This window comes from Candoia aspera, chromosome 2, assembly GCF_035149785.1.
Source record: "Candoia aspera isolate rCanAsp1 chromosome 2, rCanAsp1.hap2, whole genome shotgun sequence".
Taxonomy (NCBI): domain Eukaryota; kingdom Metazoa; phylum Chordata; class Lepidosauria; order Squamata; family Boidae; genus Candoia; species Candoia aspera.
Window position 1 is genome coordinate 96226877 of NC_086154.1, and position 16178 is coordinate 96243054.

The 16178-nt window shown below is 36.4% G+C and overlaps 1 protein-coding gene across 2 annotated transcripts in view; it reads left to right on the top strand.

The window, feature by feature from the left end:
• Positions 1-15909, top strand: part of GABRB2 (gamma-aminobutyric acid type A receptor subunit beta2) — a 128520-nt gene extending 112611 nt beyond the window's left edge. The window contains exons 9-10 of one of the 2 annotated variants that reach the window (XM_063292462.1): positions 3620-3730; positions 15419-15909. In XM_063292462.1, coding sequence (XP_063148532.1) covers positions 3620-3730; positions 15419-15766 — 459 coding nt within the window. In that variant the 3' untranslated portion in view covers positions 15767-15909. The remainder of the gene's footprint in view (positions 1-3619; positions 3731-15418) is intronic. The other variant, XM_063292463.1, reaches the window with a different exon arrangement.
• The last annotated feature ends 269 nt before the right edge of the window (positions 15910-16178 follow it).

Consider the following 16178-nt stretch of genomic DNA (forward strand, 5'->3'; position numbering starts at 1 on the left):
TCATCTATGGTAAGTATTTTGATTTGGAAATGTTCTCAAAATCCTTCCTCTGTAGAGGAAATTAATGAGACTCTTAAGCAGCAGCCCTTTTGGGTTGGTTGTGACACATAAAAGCCTGAAAAAGAGTTCTGGGCTCACATGAGGTTTGATGTACTTCCAGATCATGCACAGCCCTAATTTTTAGTCACTCCATCACTGCCTCCAACCCCATCACTCCATCCAGGCATGCAATGGTGAAACAAAACCTCAACAAAAGAAAAACATTCAGAATGTGTATGCCATTCTGAACTGCTCAAAAGTTCTGAAGTTTTCATAAAGTCTTATGGTAATTCAAGTTCCTTTCAAATTGCTTTGGAGGGATGTCTCATCTCAGGGAGCCACAGAAGTGTTCTAAAGCAGCCTAATTGACTTGGTATTCATATGTTGGCCAAATCTGGTATCTACCCTAACTTTAAAGATCCAAACCAATATTTTCAGCTGAATGTGCAAACACTGAATACATCAGCAGTATATGGTGATTGCAGCAGAATTTACCAAAGGAAAATTATTTTCAAACTTGATCTCCAGAGCTTATCTCCATTCCATCAAAATCGTGGTGTTCTGTATAGAATAGTTTATTTGCTTTATTTTGTTTTGATTGGACAGTTGGGAGGATGTACCATCTGAATGATGAAACCATTAAAAAATAGCATATGTGTTACTGAGAAGTGTCTGCTAAGATGTATGAGATAAGCAAAGATCTGATAAACTGAAGCAGCCTAGTGGCTGAAGATTTGTATGAGGGCTATGTAGCACTTCAGTTTCATAGGAGAAAAAGTGCTTTGCAGCATGTATAGGCACACATCTAGCACCTATTCGGAACTCTTAAAACAAGCATACCTTTCAATAGAAGAGAATATCTGTAGCTCAGGGTTGAACTGGGGAATTCTTGGTGCTCTCTGAGTTTGGTTGTTTGCTTGCAGATGTTTCATTACCCGACTAGGTAATATCATCAGTGTGAGTGAATGTGGAGTTTGCTGCCTGTTTACAGTATATGCAGTAGCTTGCCCTGCCAGTTTTGGAGGGGTTATAGTTTCCTCCTTGGTGGTTCCTTGTTATTGTTTTCTGCATCTACCAAACTCCACACTAATTCGCACTGTCTGCAAGCAAACAACCAAACTCAGAAAGCACCAAGAACTCCAAAGCAGATTGTTTCCTGGGAAAAGACATAGCTGCTTTAAGAGCTGCCAACAGATATTATATGAGCACTTCTGCACTCCCTTAAAATTCAAAGTTCTGCATAGTTATAATACAGATTTCTTTTCCTACAGTATTATATTGCGCACATCTTATTAAACATTGCCTTGCACATAGGGAACATTTGTTAATTGTGTTCATGACATTTAAATTTCATCCAAAGAAGCCCTCCCTAAGAGATTCCTTCTTCCAAGGATTCTCCAGCAAAACAAAAAAAAATTATAATAGGCTGTACCAGAAGGCTGCACCTCCTGACACCCTCTGAGTGCTCTCCAATCCAGATCAGCCCAGATGTAGTAAAACAGAAAGTTTTGGGGATCTTCCCACATAAGGACCAGAATCACAGAACTTAACAAACTTTGTTTTCAGTCCTAAAATGTAAGGATACTGTAGCTAGTAACCCTGTAGTCTTGCATACAGGATGGATTTCTAATGAGAAATTCTCTTTTAAAACCACTGAAACCAGATATATAGATATTAAAAGAAGTTTATTGAGGAAAGGGAAATACTGGAAAACAGGAGAATGTAACAGTCTCAAACACGGAGAATTCCAGATAAAATCAAAACAATTAGTACAGTCAACCTAGTTAAAAATTTTCTTATTGCCTCCTTAAATGAGATTGTGGATTTCAGCAAATATTAACAGAGGAGATGGTTACAGAGAAATCTTTTAAGTCTGAGCTTGTGTGTTTGCAGACAAGCTCTTTGTATTATTGCTAAATAAGAAAATGTTGAATTATTAGACACAGAGGACAATATTTATTCTTTAATGAATATTGTATTTTGGTTAAAGATAATGATTCACTTTTTCCTACAAATCACTCATCTCAAGTTTCAAAAAAATCTATGACTAGTCATTGAAAAACACACAAAGCTGTTCTCCTTTTTAGAATTCTGAGTGTATGGAAATTAAAGTTTGGCACAGATACAACATCTCCTTAGCCTCTGCCATCACTTTCCTTTCCAGCAGTACATCTCCATCAGGTCAAATACTGACCATAGCTTTAAAGAAGAGTGTCAAAATTCTAGCTTGAAAGCAGCTGTGGTTGGCAGAACTAGGCAAAGAGGATATGCCTTGTAGAAGTCAAAGGGCATTTCAAAGCAACAAAAATTTTGAATCCTGAGCAGTCAGATTTGGGACTCAGGAGGTAATCTATCTAATGTATTGATTACAAGGCCAGAAGCAGACTTCTCTGGATTCTGACCCACTGTCCTGGCCTAATACTTTCAAGTCCTCAGTCACAATTTGCTTCATTGTATCACCATCTTACGTTAGAATTTTGTTTTGTTTTTACTTAATGCTTGATGCTCATGCTCTTCATCCCATTATTAGGGTATTTTATTATGTAATTTAGGGCTCTAGAGTTTGGCTGTGGATTAGGAATGCTACAATTATTATTATTATTATTATTATTATTATTATTATTATTATTATTATTAAAATTTGTATGATGCCCAACTCTCAATGATTCTGGGTGGCTCACAACAATCAAATGAAATTACTATAAAATCAATAAACATAATAAAAACAAAAGATGCCAAGCACAATGAAGTTTATTCTACCTTGTATTCTGTTCTTATTTATTATATGAATATCTGTTCAATAATATGCAGTTTTTGTGTTTGTTTGCATTAAAACCCCCTTCTTAATTCAGTTCTGAAAGCAAAATAACATAAAGATTTGACCTAAAAAAGATGCATGTGTTGATCTGTTAAATTAAATTATATTTTACACTTTGAATTTCCAGTGTCTTCATGTGGAAAATCTCCATTATCTTTTTTTTCATGAATTTCCATTCTGTTTTGTTCTAAATGTGCCATTTTTCTGTGCTAACCTTGCACGGAAATAATTTGAAAAGATAGTTTTAAGGCTATTATATTGATTATTTGCCAGAGGTTTTTTTTTTTAATGTTAAGAACTGTCAGTTCACTATTTCAGTGTGCTATACAGTTGGCTTTAATAAAACTTATTCCTCCTTTGGCTTTGAACCTCCAGTACATGACTCACATGTTCTTTGTTCTCATTTTTCCCAAGTTCTTTATTTATTTAGTACTTATAATCAGGCTTCATGTGAGATTGTGTAGCCTCTTCTACTTTGTCATGCAATCTACACTACTAGCATTTTTAAAGATATTTGATAGAGAACACAGATCTATGTAGCAAAGTCACCTTCTTTTTCCTTCTGTTGAGTTTCTTGTGTTCTGTTATCTTCTTCTGTCTCTATGTTTAGAAATAATGGAGTGTAAAATCTATCATCCAATTTCAGAGACATTTAGAGTTAATTAATTTACAACTACTATGTTAGTTCTAGCTCTGCTCACCATTCCCTAAGTAGTCAAATCTAAAAAATTTATTTAGCGTATTCTCTACTTTGTCTTCCAGATCTTTTATAAAGATATAAAACAAAATGGGACCGAATTGCGATCCCTGGATCCCACTGGAAATCTCTCCCCAACTAGATGGACTGCCAGTTACGATTACCCTCTTAAAACGGTTAGATAGCCAGTTTTTGATCCATTTGATTGTATTAACTGTCCAAGACATCTTATGTTGGACTTCTAACCATAAGATATTGTATAGTACTGTATGGCATGCTTTACTAAAACCCAGATAAAATATCCATTACATTCTCATTATGTATTATATTGTACCTTTTACAGCCAAAGAACAACTAACAGATTATATATTGCTGTATCAGAGTTTATTAATTGATTCAGCTGACTTCATTTTTAAGCCATGTTGATTTAGCCTTTTGTGCTATTTTTCTGTTCAAATATATCCTTCTTGTTTTATAATTACAGAAGAGTTAACTAAGGTTGTAGAATAGAGTCAGAATGATATCTTATTTCAACCTTTCAGTAGGAACCATGTCTTCATTTAAACTCTTTTTTTGTCATCAAATATCAGATAAGTGAAAAGTCCCTTTTAGGGGTGTATTTCTGTTTGTCTTAAATTTGTATAACCCATACTGTTTGTGTGTGCCTATGTATGTGTGTTTTAAAGTAATTGTTTGTTTAGTATAACCTATTTTCTACCATACTGAATTTTAGCTTTGTTCACCCACTCATTTTTATTTTACATTTTTAATGTATTTATACTTAAAATGCTCTCAGAATCTTAATTCATATTCTTACACTATACCATCTTAGATTTGCTTTGCTTCTGATTATATTCAGCTCTGCTTTCTTCAGTGTACACTTTTCTCTTCATTTTCCATATAGGGCCTATAATTCTGTAGCAATGATATCTTAGCTTTGCTTTTTTTTCACAGATAGCTTCTTTGGGCTTCTGAGATATACAGTACATGAATTCACCTCATTTTCTGTTTTGGGACCACCAATAAATCTTTTTTCCTTATTGTTGCTTTAAATAATTTAATAACTCTGCCATATTCTTGCTAACTTTTATAAATATACTAGCATATTAACAGTCATAATAATCAAATATGTAATAGACTAGTAAAAAAACAATACACATATGGTAATGAAGGAATATTGTTGAGCAGTAGTTAATAGATGAAAACACTATGAAAATCTGTGCCATAAAGTATTCAGTTCTTTTACTAGATTTCATTATCAGATATACATACTGTACGTACATCTATAGGAGTTGCAAAAGTTGCAAAATTTCATCATGTGAAAGCCAACATTGTTTAATTTATTACCAGAAACTGTTTCAAATCTGTTTACTTATGAGCCAGTCCTACTCATAAATCCAATCTCTTATGCTATAATATCTTTGACCTATAATGTAGAGAAAGGCATTTTATCTAAATTGTTTTACATTTATATATATACATACACACATTTATATATATACATACACACATACATACATACATACACACACACACATACACACACACACACATACACACACATACATACATACATACATACATACCTGCCAATTTTGATTTTTAGAATGTATTGCAAAAGAAATACATTCACCAAAAGCTTTAGAGAAGGTAGAGTAAGTAGTCATAGTTTCAGCAACTCTACAAAGAAATAGCAAAATAGGGAGGCAAAGATTCCCATAACATTTGAGCACACATAGAAACAATCTCTGTGACTGAAATAAATATGAGGTATGACTCCTCATAGTAAACAAGACCATGGCCTCTTGATCTGCAGAGTATCTTGTCCAGTGGTGTGCTGATGGGCAACTTCAAGTATCCTGTTCCTTCCTTATTGTCTATTGAGCTTAGATTGTACAGCCCTTCAAATTAAAGGACTTACCTTTATAGACAAATGGCCACTCAGAATAGAAGTATGGATGAAAATGACTTGGAATAGCCTACTCTCCCCACAAAGGTTAAGATAGCCACATTCCTGTAATCATTTTGGAAAGCAGTAAGACTGCCTTTTCCAGACTTTTGGGACAATGGATGCAACATAATTAAAAACAACTGGGCCTGGGAGGGATTACCTTTACTTGGGAGGCCAAATAATGTGTTTTATTTTGTTGGCTGGGTTTTATTGTGAGAATCTAGACAGCATATAAAGATGTGTATAAATAAATAAACAAGAGAAGGGAAGCACACTGAGCATCACTTCTCGGACTCTTTCCAGCTTTTTAAGAATAGCTCTGGGTTATGTGACCAGCAAGAAAGAGTGCATAGGACTTCGAATGGAGAAGTCAGCAATATTCTGAGTCACTGCCCAATAGCCACTCCCTTAGGATGCAGTGGGGAATATTTTTTAAACAAAATTCTCCACAGCTGATGTAATGGGAATGACCTTGGGAGACGGGGAAGATCCACACCAAGGCAATGGTTGGATAAGAGGCAGCTTAGCCCACAGCAGAATGTGGGCATGGCAAACATCTGAGAAGGGACCCTCCCTACTTTCTTGGGTTGTAACAGCAATGGGGAGAAATGTACTTGCAGGTTTGCAAGATTCTGTTAATGTAACCATACAATAAAGTAGAGCTAGTTCTTCTGGGTGTGCTTCTTGTCTGGACTACCTTGCAAGGCTGACAGCCCGCAACCAGAGTTTCTTTCTTTTCCTACATGCCAGATTTGGTCCAGTTCTGTTAATTTTGTTTAGAGGATTATTGTGCTGGTGGGCAAACAGACAGATAGTGTCCTAAGTGCCTTTACATAATTTCTTTTTAGTATTTCATCAGGTTGGAAAGAATAATAAGGAAGGAAAAGCCTGCACTGCATGACTTCTGCAATTCTTTCCAATCTCTTAATAGCAGGACCTTCCTGGGAGGGAGGAGGGAGGGGTTAAGAATGGAATAGCCAGCTGCATTCTGAGCTGCTGAGAAATTGCCTTTCCCATAAGTATATATTACAAAAAATCTTTCTGGATTTTTTTTTCCCTCTGCAGCTGGATTCAGCCCATTTTATTCTGGTTTTGGCAACTTATCTTGCTTTGAGACAGAGTCCCAAGACACACACACACACACAGAGTACATACTCACTCCTTTGGATTAGAAAGAATAGAAAGGGGGGAACCCATTAAGGAAATGCTTTTTTCCCCTGGGATTCCAATGGCAACAGTTTGTTCTGAAGATTTTAAAGAAGAGAAACTTCTCAATAATTGGGTGGTTTTAATGCAGGAAAGGGACCAAAGTGACTCCACAGAACAAAAATGCAAAGAAGTCTTAGTAATATGTTTTCCTTCAGCAATATGTTACTTAGCTATTGTTTCAGCTGATAGATTTCTCTTTTGTCTTTCCTGCAGCACCTTAAGAGAGCGTATTCAATGCACCTTCCTCAGATTTTCCTTCATAAGAATATGGGGTAGGTTAGATTAAAAAGTAGCAATTTGCCTGCAATAACTCAGTACTTTATCTGGCTTAGAGTGGAAATGAACCAAGATTTTCTGCAGTTCTGGTCCAATAACTTGGCAACTGAATTGCATTGGTTCTTTCATACAGCATCAGAATATCACACATCAATTCTTAAATCAAGTCTAAAACCAAATGGAGTTTGTTTCTTACCCAGAACAGAATTCCTTCTGTTTCTAACAATTCTTCCAAAAAAAAAAAAGTAAAAAGATAAATTCCTAAGAAAAAGTTGAATTTTCCATCATGTAAAAATAGGTTTACATGGTTCAAAGAATAACTTATAAGTTTAGTTTGGTGGCAGAAGTAAAGCTGCTATTCAGTAAATGAATTTTATTTGCTCCATACTTTTCACACTGAATTTGCAGTCTTATAATGCAAAAAAACAAAAACCCAACCTAAAAAACAATATTGATCATTGTACTTCACTGTTGTATAAGGATTTGCTATGAGCCAGCAGTGTGCTGAATAGCACTTTTTGCTATTTTCCCTTAGCATTATGTAAGGATGTGATATGAATATAACTTGAGGTGGTGGAGACAGTAGCAGACCTTGCCTGTGGCCTGTTCCAGAAAAAGTGGAAGGTGGCTTCACTGTATCTCTGCTGCAGTATTCCTGGTGACATCACAAAAAAGGTCAAGTCAGCTGTGCAGGACTCTATGCATCAGAAAGATCCCAGAATTCCATTTTCACTTTGCTCTAGGACATTCACATGCAGTATCTAAGGTACATCAGCCCTTTTACATAATCAGAGAGTTTACCTTTCAGTACATTCAGAAAATAAGATACTTCTTGCCATGGCAAGAACTCTTCTCAGGCAACATATTTTATTTCTGAGGATTTTTAATTGAGCCTACATTTACATACAAATTACCAGTGCACAAATGTTTTGTTGAGTTCAAAATAGCCTGTTTTGAGTGGGAAACAGCTGCTTCAAGTGTGAAATGTTGCTATTCTGAGACTTTTACACTCCTAAAATACTTGAAATAAGCGTGGGGTTCATGCTCAAAACAGGATGTTTCAAATTCAAAATAACTTGATTTGAAAAGTGTTGTATATTCCCAATTCAAAAGTTTGGGAAATGTGGCACAGTTCTATTGCCTTAGGCTCTGTGGAAGTAAGGTAGATAATGTCTTCTACCTCTTGGTTGGGGCCAAATTATAGGATCCATATCATACAGCTAAGCACATGTTTAACTCCTTTTGCACTTGGTCACTTCATTTTCAAGCAAGCAGTATAGCATTGTTCTCGTAGAATTGTGGCACAGTGATCTCAAGAAGGGTCTCTGCAATGAATCAGGCAGCAAAATTACCTTTCTGAAAGATTGCCTCCAGGACCCAATTTGTCTAGTGCCTGCAAGAATGTTTCTAGCACACACCCTTCATAGTATCTGTGTGTGTGTGTGTGTGTGTGTGTGTATAGCTTCCTTATCTGTAGTCATTTTAGTTGTTAGGGCAACATCAAATGAGATATCATTAAACATGAGGAGCTGTTCAGATGTTAGCAGAGTAGCACAGTAGTTGAGTGGTTAGGTTTGCTTGGCTGTACTGCAAGCTGTTTTGATTATGTCTATTAGAAAGACACATAAATATATTTGGCCCAATGGAAGTTGGTCTCAAAATTGCCCTGCCCTCTGGAACACCATCTCTCTGGAGGTACCCACAACTCCCATTCTCCTGGGGTTCTGGAAGTCTCAGGACTTGGTTCTGTTCCCAGACCATAGGGTGTCTGTGGAGGCCCTGTCAAGTCTTTTTTGCATGTTGGGGAGTATTGTTTTAGTCCAGGCAGTCATGTGTTTTTAATAGTGTTTTTAACATATGTACTGGACATATTGTAAACTGCCCAAAGCATTGGAGTCGGGCAGCCTTAGCAAATCAAACCAAATGAATAAATAGTTACTGGAATCTAGTATTATCTCAACAGAAAAAATGCTATGAAGGAGGCATTGTTACGTATGATGTTCATAAATATCGCACAGGGCTTGCGGGAGGGAGGTGGCAATACATTTCAGCACAGACCCTGTGATTTGTATACTTGTTTCTGAAGTGAGGACAGAAATACAACAGCCAGAGCTCGCTTTATGATGACGGGACAAAATGATTTTTTTCATCATTTTGGTTTGTAGTAGATACTTATTACGGTGTTTACGGCAATCCTACTATCTCCTCTGATAAATGGTTTAGTACATTTTTTATTAAAATCCCAGGGAAGGGGAAGGGGAAGGAGACGGGGAGATTTTGTAAAATAGTTCTGAAGTCCAGCAAAGTAGAAGAAGTTCCAACATCACTCACAATACCTGCATCTGCTCTGCAGTGAAAAGGGAAAGGCAGACATTCAAACAGGGCCAGTTCACTCTGCCTCATTTATCAAAACTAGATTTATGTTTCAGCTGTCTTTTTGCAAATAATCAGTAAAGGGTAACTAGACAGTACACACTCCTCTGAATGCAAATTTGTAGATGCAATTGTACTTTCAATTTTTAAGTTTTATTTTAAAATGTGTTTAAATTATGTGTGAGATAGGCCAAAACTCTGTAAAGTAATTCATAAAAGGATATTGTGATAAACTATCTGACAGGAATGGCTGAGCTACTGTCAGAAAGGGAAGACAAAAGCTGTTTTGATTCTAATGGTCTCTGGTTGTCATTCAGTTCTAGAATTGTTCAGAAAGCTACCACCAACAAAGTATTATGTAGTAAGTAGCTTTAAAATCATTTTAAAAAAAAACATGCAGAGGGCCTAGGAAAGGAGAATTTGTTTATTTGTGTATTTATTTTGTTTAGAAAGCTGCTTCATTCTGCTGAGGAAAAGGCAACAGCAAGAAGCGAATGCAGATGATAGAATGCATTTAAATACAATAATTAAAATTGTATTACATTATAGTATAACTAACTACCACATCTGGCACTGATAATTCATGTCCCTAGGCCTTCCAGAGCAGACAGGTCTTTGCAAGCTTCTGCAAGGCCATGTGGGTGGGAGCCCTCCTTGTCTCAGGGGGCAAGATAGTCCAGAGGAGGGGAACTCCCACAGAGAATGAACAACGTGGGGGTCCTTTGGCTATATTTCTCAGTAGCTAGCGACCTTCAGCTTGCAATCCCTGTAATAGATAACCTCATAGATATCCATGTCTTGAGCAACAAAGGACTTTACAACTAACTAGCAACTTGAATTGCACTCTATAACAAACTTGGAGTTAAGGCAGATCCCATCGTAAAGGACGAAAGAACAGTACAGAGAAATTTCCCAATTTCCCAGGAAAAGAGAAGAGACATTGGGGAGGAATGTGCAAAGAAATACTTTTGACTTTACAGGTGAAATGCTGAATGGATGATAGGATACAGTACGTTACTTTGATCCATTTGAATTAGGGCATAGACAATTTAAACATTACATCCATCTCCCACACAAAGTTTTGTTGTTCCATTTAATGTAAAGTCAAGGGTGAAATTTCATGAATGGTTTGATTTTCAACCTATGTTTTGCAAGCAACAGAACTGTACAACTCAGATGTCTTAGCATGCCAGTTATATAATACATATTTGATATTAAAGAAGAAGTGAACAGTACAGAAACTTCAGCAAGGCAGGAAATAATAGTCTATGTAAAATTACTCCCAAAGAAAAATGATTACTTTCCTTTGTTGTAAATGAACATAGTTTCAGATATTAGATCTCATATCATTGATATATTAAAATGTTACATGCAACTCCTTTAGATAGCCATCATTTTGGAGTTTCTAGGAACTGATTGGAATTGCCTTTCCAAGTAGGTATATGAAGAGAAAAATTCAGCAGTAACTCAGAGTCAACATTTTACAAGTTGATTTTAGGTCTATCTGTAAATTTCATTTGTGCTGTTTAACATGTTATTATTTAAAGTGATTATACAATGCTTCCATGATTACTTATTTGAGTATTATACAGTATTCATTTTCTATTTTCATTATTTTTGTTTTTCCCATTCACATGTTTATCTCTTCAGCTTTCTTCATATGAAATTATTCTATCTTACATCTGAAGTCTGTGTCTTTTGGCTGTATAATTTTTAAGCACCTTCTCAATGTCATTCGCTCACCATTTCAATTCATATGTTGAGGGGGGAGGGTTGGGGAGGTGTCAAAGCCTACCAGTTTGGATATATATGTGTGCATGTGTATACATGCATACATACACACACTTATATCTACTTCCATTACAAATACATGTTGTCCACAGTGTCAGGGCCAAGACAACAACAGCACTTCTAAACCAAGGACTTCTGCTGCTTGTTGGCTCACACTGCCCTGTGCTTTTAGAGTACATAATTTATAATAACAGCCTATAGTGCATTAATTTTTAATGAAAACTAACAGATGATTTTTCTCTAAGGAAACTGGTTTTGATTTTATTAACTTACAGGACAGAAGAATAATTGGCACATATCATTGTCCAGAAATGTATTCAACAAAGGTATATTTTATTGTTTTTTTTTTAATGGTTTTATCCTTAGGGATGTAAAACTGAGGTCTTGAACTCTTAATAGTCATTACAGGCCCATGGCACCTTATCTGTGACCTGGCATCTTCATGCCAGGATCTTGTCCAACATTTGGTTGAACTGCAAAGGGTGTTCATTCTTTTGAATCATCTCCACATCATTTACCCGATCACCACCTAGTTTTAACTGACTATGCATTCTTCATTTCCTATATTGAACTACACTGTATTGTTTGGCAATGTTAGATAGCTACCACATTTTGCCTCAGGTGACTGCACTTGGTGAAGTGATTTTGCTTTCTAAAGTCTGTAAAACGCTTTGGGATCCTTCTGGATAAAAAGCGCCTGCAGAATGAATGTTTCTCACTGTTGTATTGTAAGCTTTTCTTTAGTTACAAGCATACATTTTCATTAGAAATGGGTGAACCTATTCTGTTGCTGTGAAACTCAGTGTTACTTTCCTAATCAAAAATACAAATCAACTCCAAAAATTAAGTCAATTTGCTTTTCATCATTTTAAAAAATCGTAATTGAATGCACTTCCTATTTTGGAAAAATGATATTTGTTTAATTTTTATAAAGAAAAATACAAAACCTCTATCTCCCTGTGGATGTTCATCCATTACTAATTTTCTGCTAGTAAATGATTTCCAGTGTGTTTTTAGAAAAGATGTAGATACCTCCAGCCTTCTCAAATGGTAGTGTCATCAAACGAGCCTGATCACAGAAAATTGATTACAAGAATAAAATATGAGTCATGGAAAATGACATATATTCTGAAAACAAATTTCTTTTCCTTCTAAATTATTTAAACATATGCCAGCTTGTTATTTATGCTGTGATAACTGTAATTGCATCTCTGTAGCAGCAGAAGTTTTCAGAGCTGGCCATATGAAAATTTTATCAGATTCCCCTCTTTTTCATTTGAAAATACACACACACACATGCTGTTCCTTTTACTATGAGATGTAAAGAAGGCTGAAGACTGGCTAAAGGTTTGGGTGCTGACTGGAAATAAAAAAACATGAAACTTTCAGAACGCTTGGCCACCCTGCTTGTATGATTTACCCCATACAACCTAACCACTCTTCCCAGAATTAACCAATGCTCCTGTTTTATAATCTTTGATATCAGTGAAAATGCTATTTGCTTCACAACTGTATCCCAAAGTTAACTTCCTTCCTTTTGACCTGTTTTAATATAATGACTTAAACTTTAAAGAATTTACCACTTGCCAAATGGTGAATTCTTCAGTGTTTAGTTCCATGAAATACATGTGGAAATACTGGATACATTTGTCTGTACTGTGCAAATATTATCATCCCTGCCTATTTACCTCTTTTGGGGAGTGGCTAGCTGACTTTTGGTTTCAAGAATGAACTGGTAGTGTCTTGAAAAATGACATGGCTATGCTTATGCATATATGTTTCTTAAAGGACGGCAGACATGGTATGCTTGGTTATCAATATGTTTGTTTCATAGGAAATGATAGAGGACCTGCCCCAGGCATTCTGACCAGAATTATCAAATCAGCAACATTTAATTTAATAATTGAAAATGTCATATTTAACCCAGCAATAATAATGTATACATTCTCTGCAAATACATAAAACATTGTCTATAAAACTCACCTTACCTAGTACTGCTTGTTTGAATATTCCTGAGAGATGATACAAGGTTTACTGTGATTTGTGGACCCCGCTATGAAGCGATTATGCCACAGTCTTCCAAGGCAGCAGACAGGTTGACATACCCATCTATTTCCAAACCACATACTATTTTCAAGTTGAAGTTGCACTTTGAAAAATGGTTTACGTACTTGCCAGGAATATGGATCGGGATATTTTTTCAAGCATATGTCCCTTCATCCATGTGTCTTCCCCACATACTCCCTTTTGAAAGCAACACACTGTTGGTATACAGCATTCTCAGTGTGATGCATATCAGATTGAGATGCGTGTGACTGTTTAGATATGTGGATCCACTCAGCAGGGTTGGAGCACCAGGGTTGCTGGAGCCAACTACCTGAGTAGCATTGTTTTGTCCACATTTGTTTGTTTGTTTGTTTTAATTGATTTATATGACTGCCCATCTCACAAACATAACTCTGGGCCTGTTATTTTTTAAAAACAAGTTTAAAAAGATACCAAAAAATAACAAGATAAAAAATAAGTATTAAAAACATAAAAGGGCAGGCAAGGAAACCAGTCAATCAGCACATCATGGGCTTGCCGAACCTCCTGGCCCCCAGAGCTTTCTGAAAGGCCAGCAGGGGAAGTCATAGTAGGGCCAACCTACTCCCTAGTAGGATGTATGGAGCTCCAAAGGGCAAGTCCTGCAACAGAAAAGGTGTGTTTCCTGGGTCTCACAAGATGACCTTCTCTGAAGGGCAGGACTTGGAGCATGCCCCTTCTGCCAGACCTGATGGGACTGGCAAAGACCATTGGAAAGAGGCAGTCCCTCAAAGATTTTGACTACCTTTATTTTCTTTCTTATTCTTAGGGTATTTAAAAAAACAAGCCCCTTACAAGACATGTACTCTGTAGTTTTGAGAAAACTGGATTAAACTGTTCCATTCTCACCAGAATGTTGTATACAGTATAAGTCACCTTGAGATCTCTTAAGATGACTTGCAAATATTATGAAACCTTACTAAAGTTCTTTTTTCTTTTCAAAAACAATGTAAATAGTTTTCTAAACTGATATGCAGTGGGTCAACATTAAGTTTAATATCAACATAACTGGGAAAATACATTTAAAGCTTAGATAACTGGAAACCAAATGATGATATACTAAAAATATAATTTTCCTTAGAATGAATAAAGATGGGTGCTATTTTTATTCCGTAGCTCACAGACATGAAAGTATAACCTGTACTTACCTCTGAATACCTGAGACTTCAGATTAGCTCCAGGTATAGCATTTGCAAGGTACATAGCATTAAAAATATTGATAATCCTGTTCTCACAATTAAAAATAATACTTAGAAAGCAATGTTAACTTATGATTTTTTACTCTGAAATGAATCCCTGGTTATTTTTACTTTTGAATTACAGCTAAATGCTACACCTAGTCATTTGTTCTAATCCGATGATGCAGGAGTGATTTCTTTTTATTTTCTTCACAGTTGATATCCTGAGTAATGTAACTTGATGATCCCACTGTAAATGTAAAAGAGTTTATCCCTGACAATGAAAAGTTAATTATCTTTATACCAAAATGAGCATTGTAAGCCCCCACCCCCACCCCAAAATGCATGTTTCAAAATTATTTCCAGTGGAGTTAACACTGCATCCAAACAACAGAACAGATCTAACAGATGTCTTAAGGAAAGCAGGCCAATGCCCTGTGGTCATACCTGGACTATCTCATGCTGCATTATTTTTGAGCTCATTAAAAATGCTGCTAAGACATGCAGAACCAAATATTTAGGCCAACAAATATAAGCACACAGTGGCAACTCTTCAAATTTCCGAGATTTCTTCCAGAAAAGGCTACTGAAATGTGCCATATAATGTATTTGCCTGGGCTTTAAAAACAGATAATCCACCAGCCTATGTGTGTATTAGAACTATGCAGTGCTTCAGATTTGAAAGCAAAAGGGCACTTTGGAGACTATGAGACATACATTTTGTCTTGTCTAAAACCCCTTAAACGGAGCACATCTTTTCCTGGAATCCCATGGCAATTCTGCAGTCCCAAGAAAGGATGAGTTAGAGACTGATGTTTAATGACCATCCTTGTGTGTGCCAAAGCATCTTTGGACTTCAGATCTGAAGCACCGCATAATCCTGCTATGTATGCCTCTCTTTTGATCAGCACTGGGTTTAATGGCCGAGATCCAGCCTTCTAATAATTGATTGCATTTGGTAGCTGATTTCACACATTAAGACAATCTCTTGTGTTTTCCAGATGGACCCACATGAAAATATTTTGTTGAGCACGCTTGAAATTAAAAATGAGATGGCTGCCTCTGAAGCTGTTATAGGGCTTGGGGACCCTAGAAGCACGATGCTGGCCTATGATACCTCAAGTATCCAGTATCGGAAGGCTGGCTTACCGAGACACAGCTTTGGCCGTAACGCCCTGGAACGGCATGTGGCCCAAAAGAAAAGCCGGCTAAGGAGACGTGCTTCTCAGTTGAAAATTACCATCCCTGACTTGACTGATGTGAATGCCATAGATCGATGGTCACGCATATTCTTCCCGGTTGTTTTTTCTTTCTTCAATATTGTCTATTGGCTTTACTATGTGAACTAAAAACAAAGCAAAGCCACCCAAATATCAAGAACTGGATTTCCCTTCAAAATCAATTGTACAGCCAAACATGGGACTTAGGGAAAACAAAACCTATTCAGGACAAAATTTATTTTAAAACACCTTATTTGCTGGCCCACTCTATAAACCTGTTCAGTAATGTTTGGATTTCCTTTGTAGAACTGTGAAACCTATTAAGTTACAGTACAAATGTATACAATCTGGCTTTTAAAAATATAATTGCATTTGATGTTTGGAGGCAGAATCTGAAACTTGAGCATTTCAATTTTGAATAATGCTGAAAGGGGAAGCTAAAAAGTAGATTTGAATTCTCGGAGCAAATTCTGCTTCTCTGCTCATCTGGGTTAAACAGCATTACCTGGATGGAGAGAGAACAGTCATATGTTGTTATATC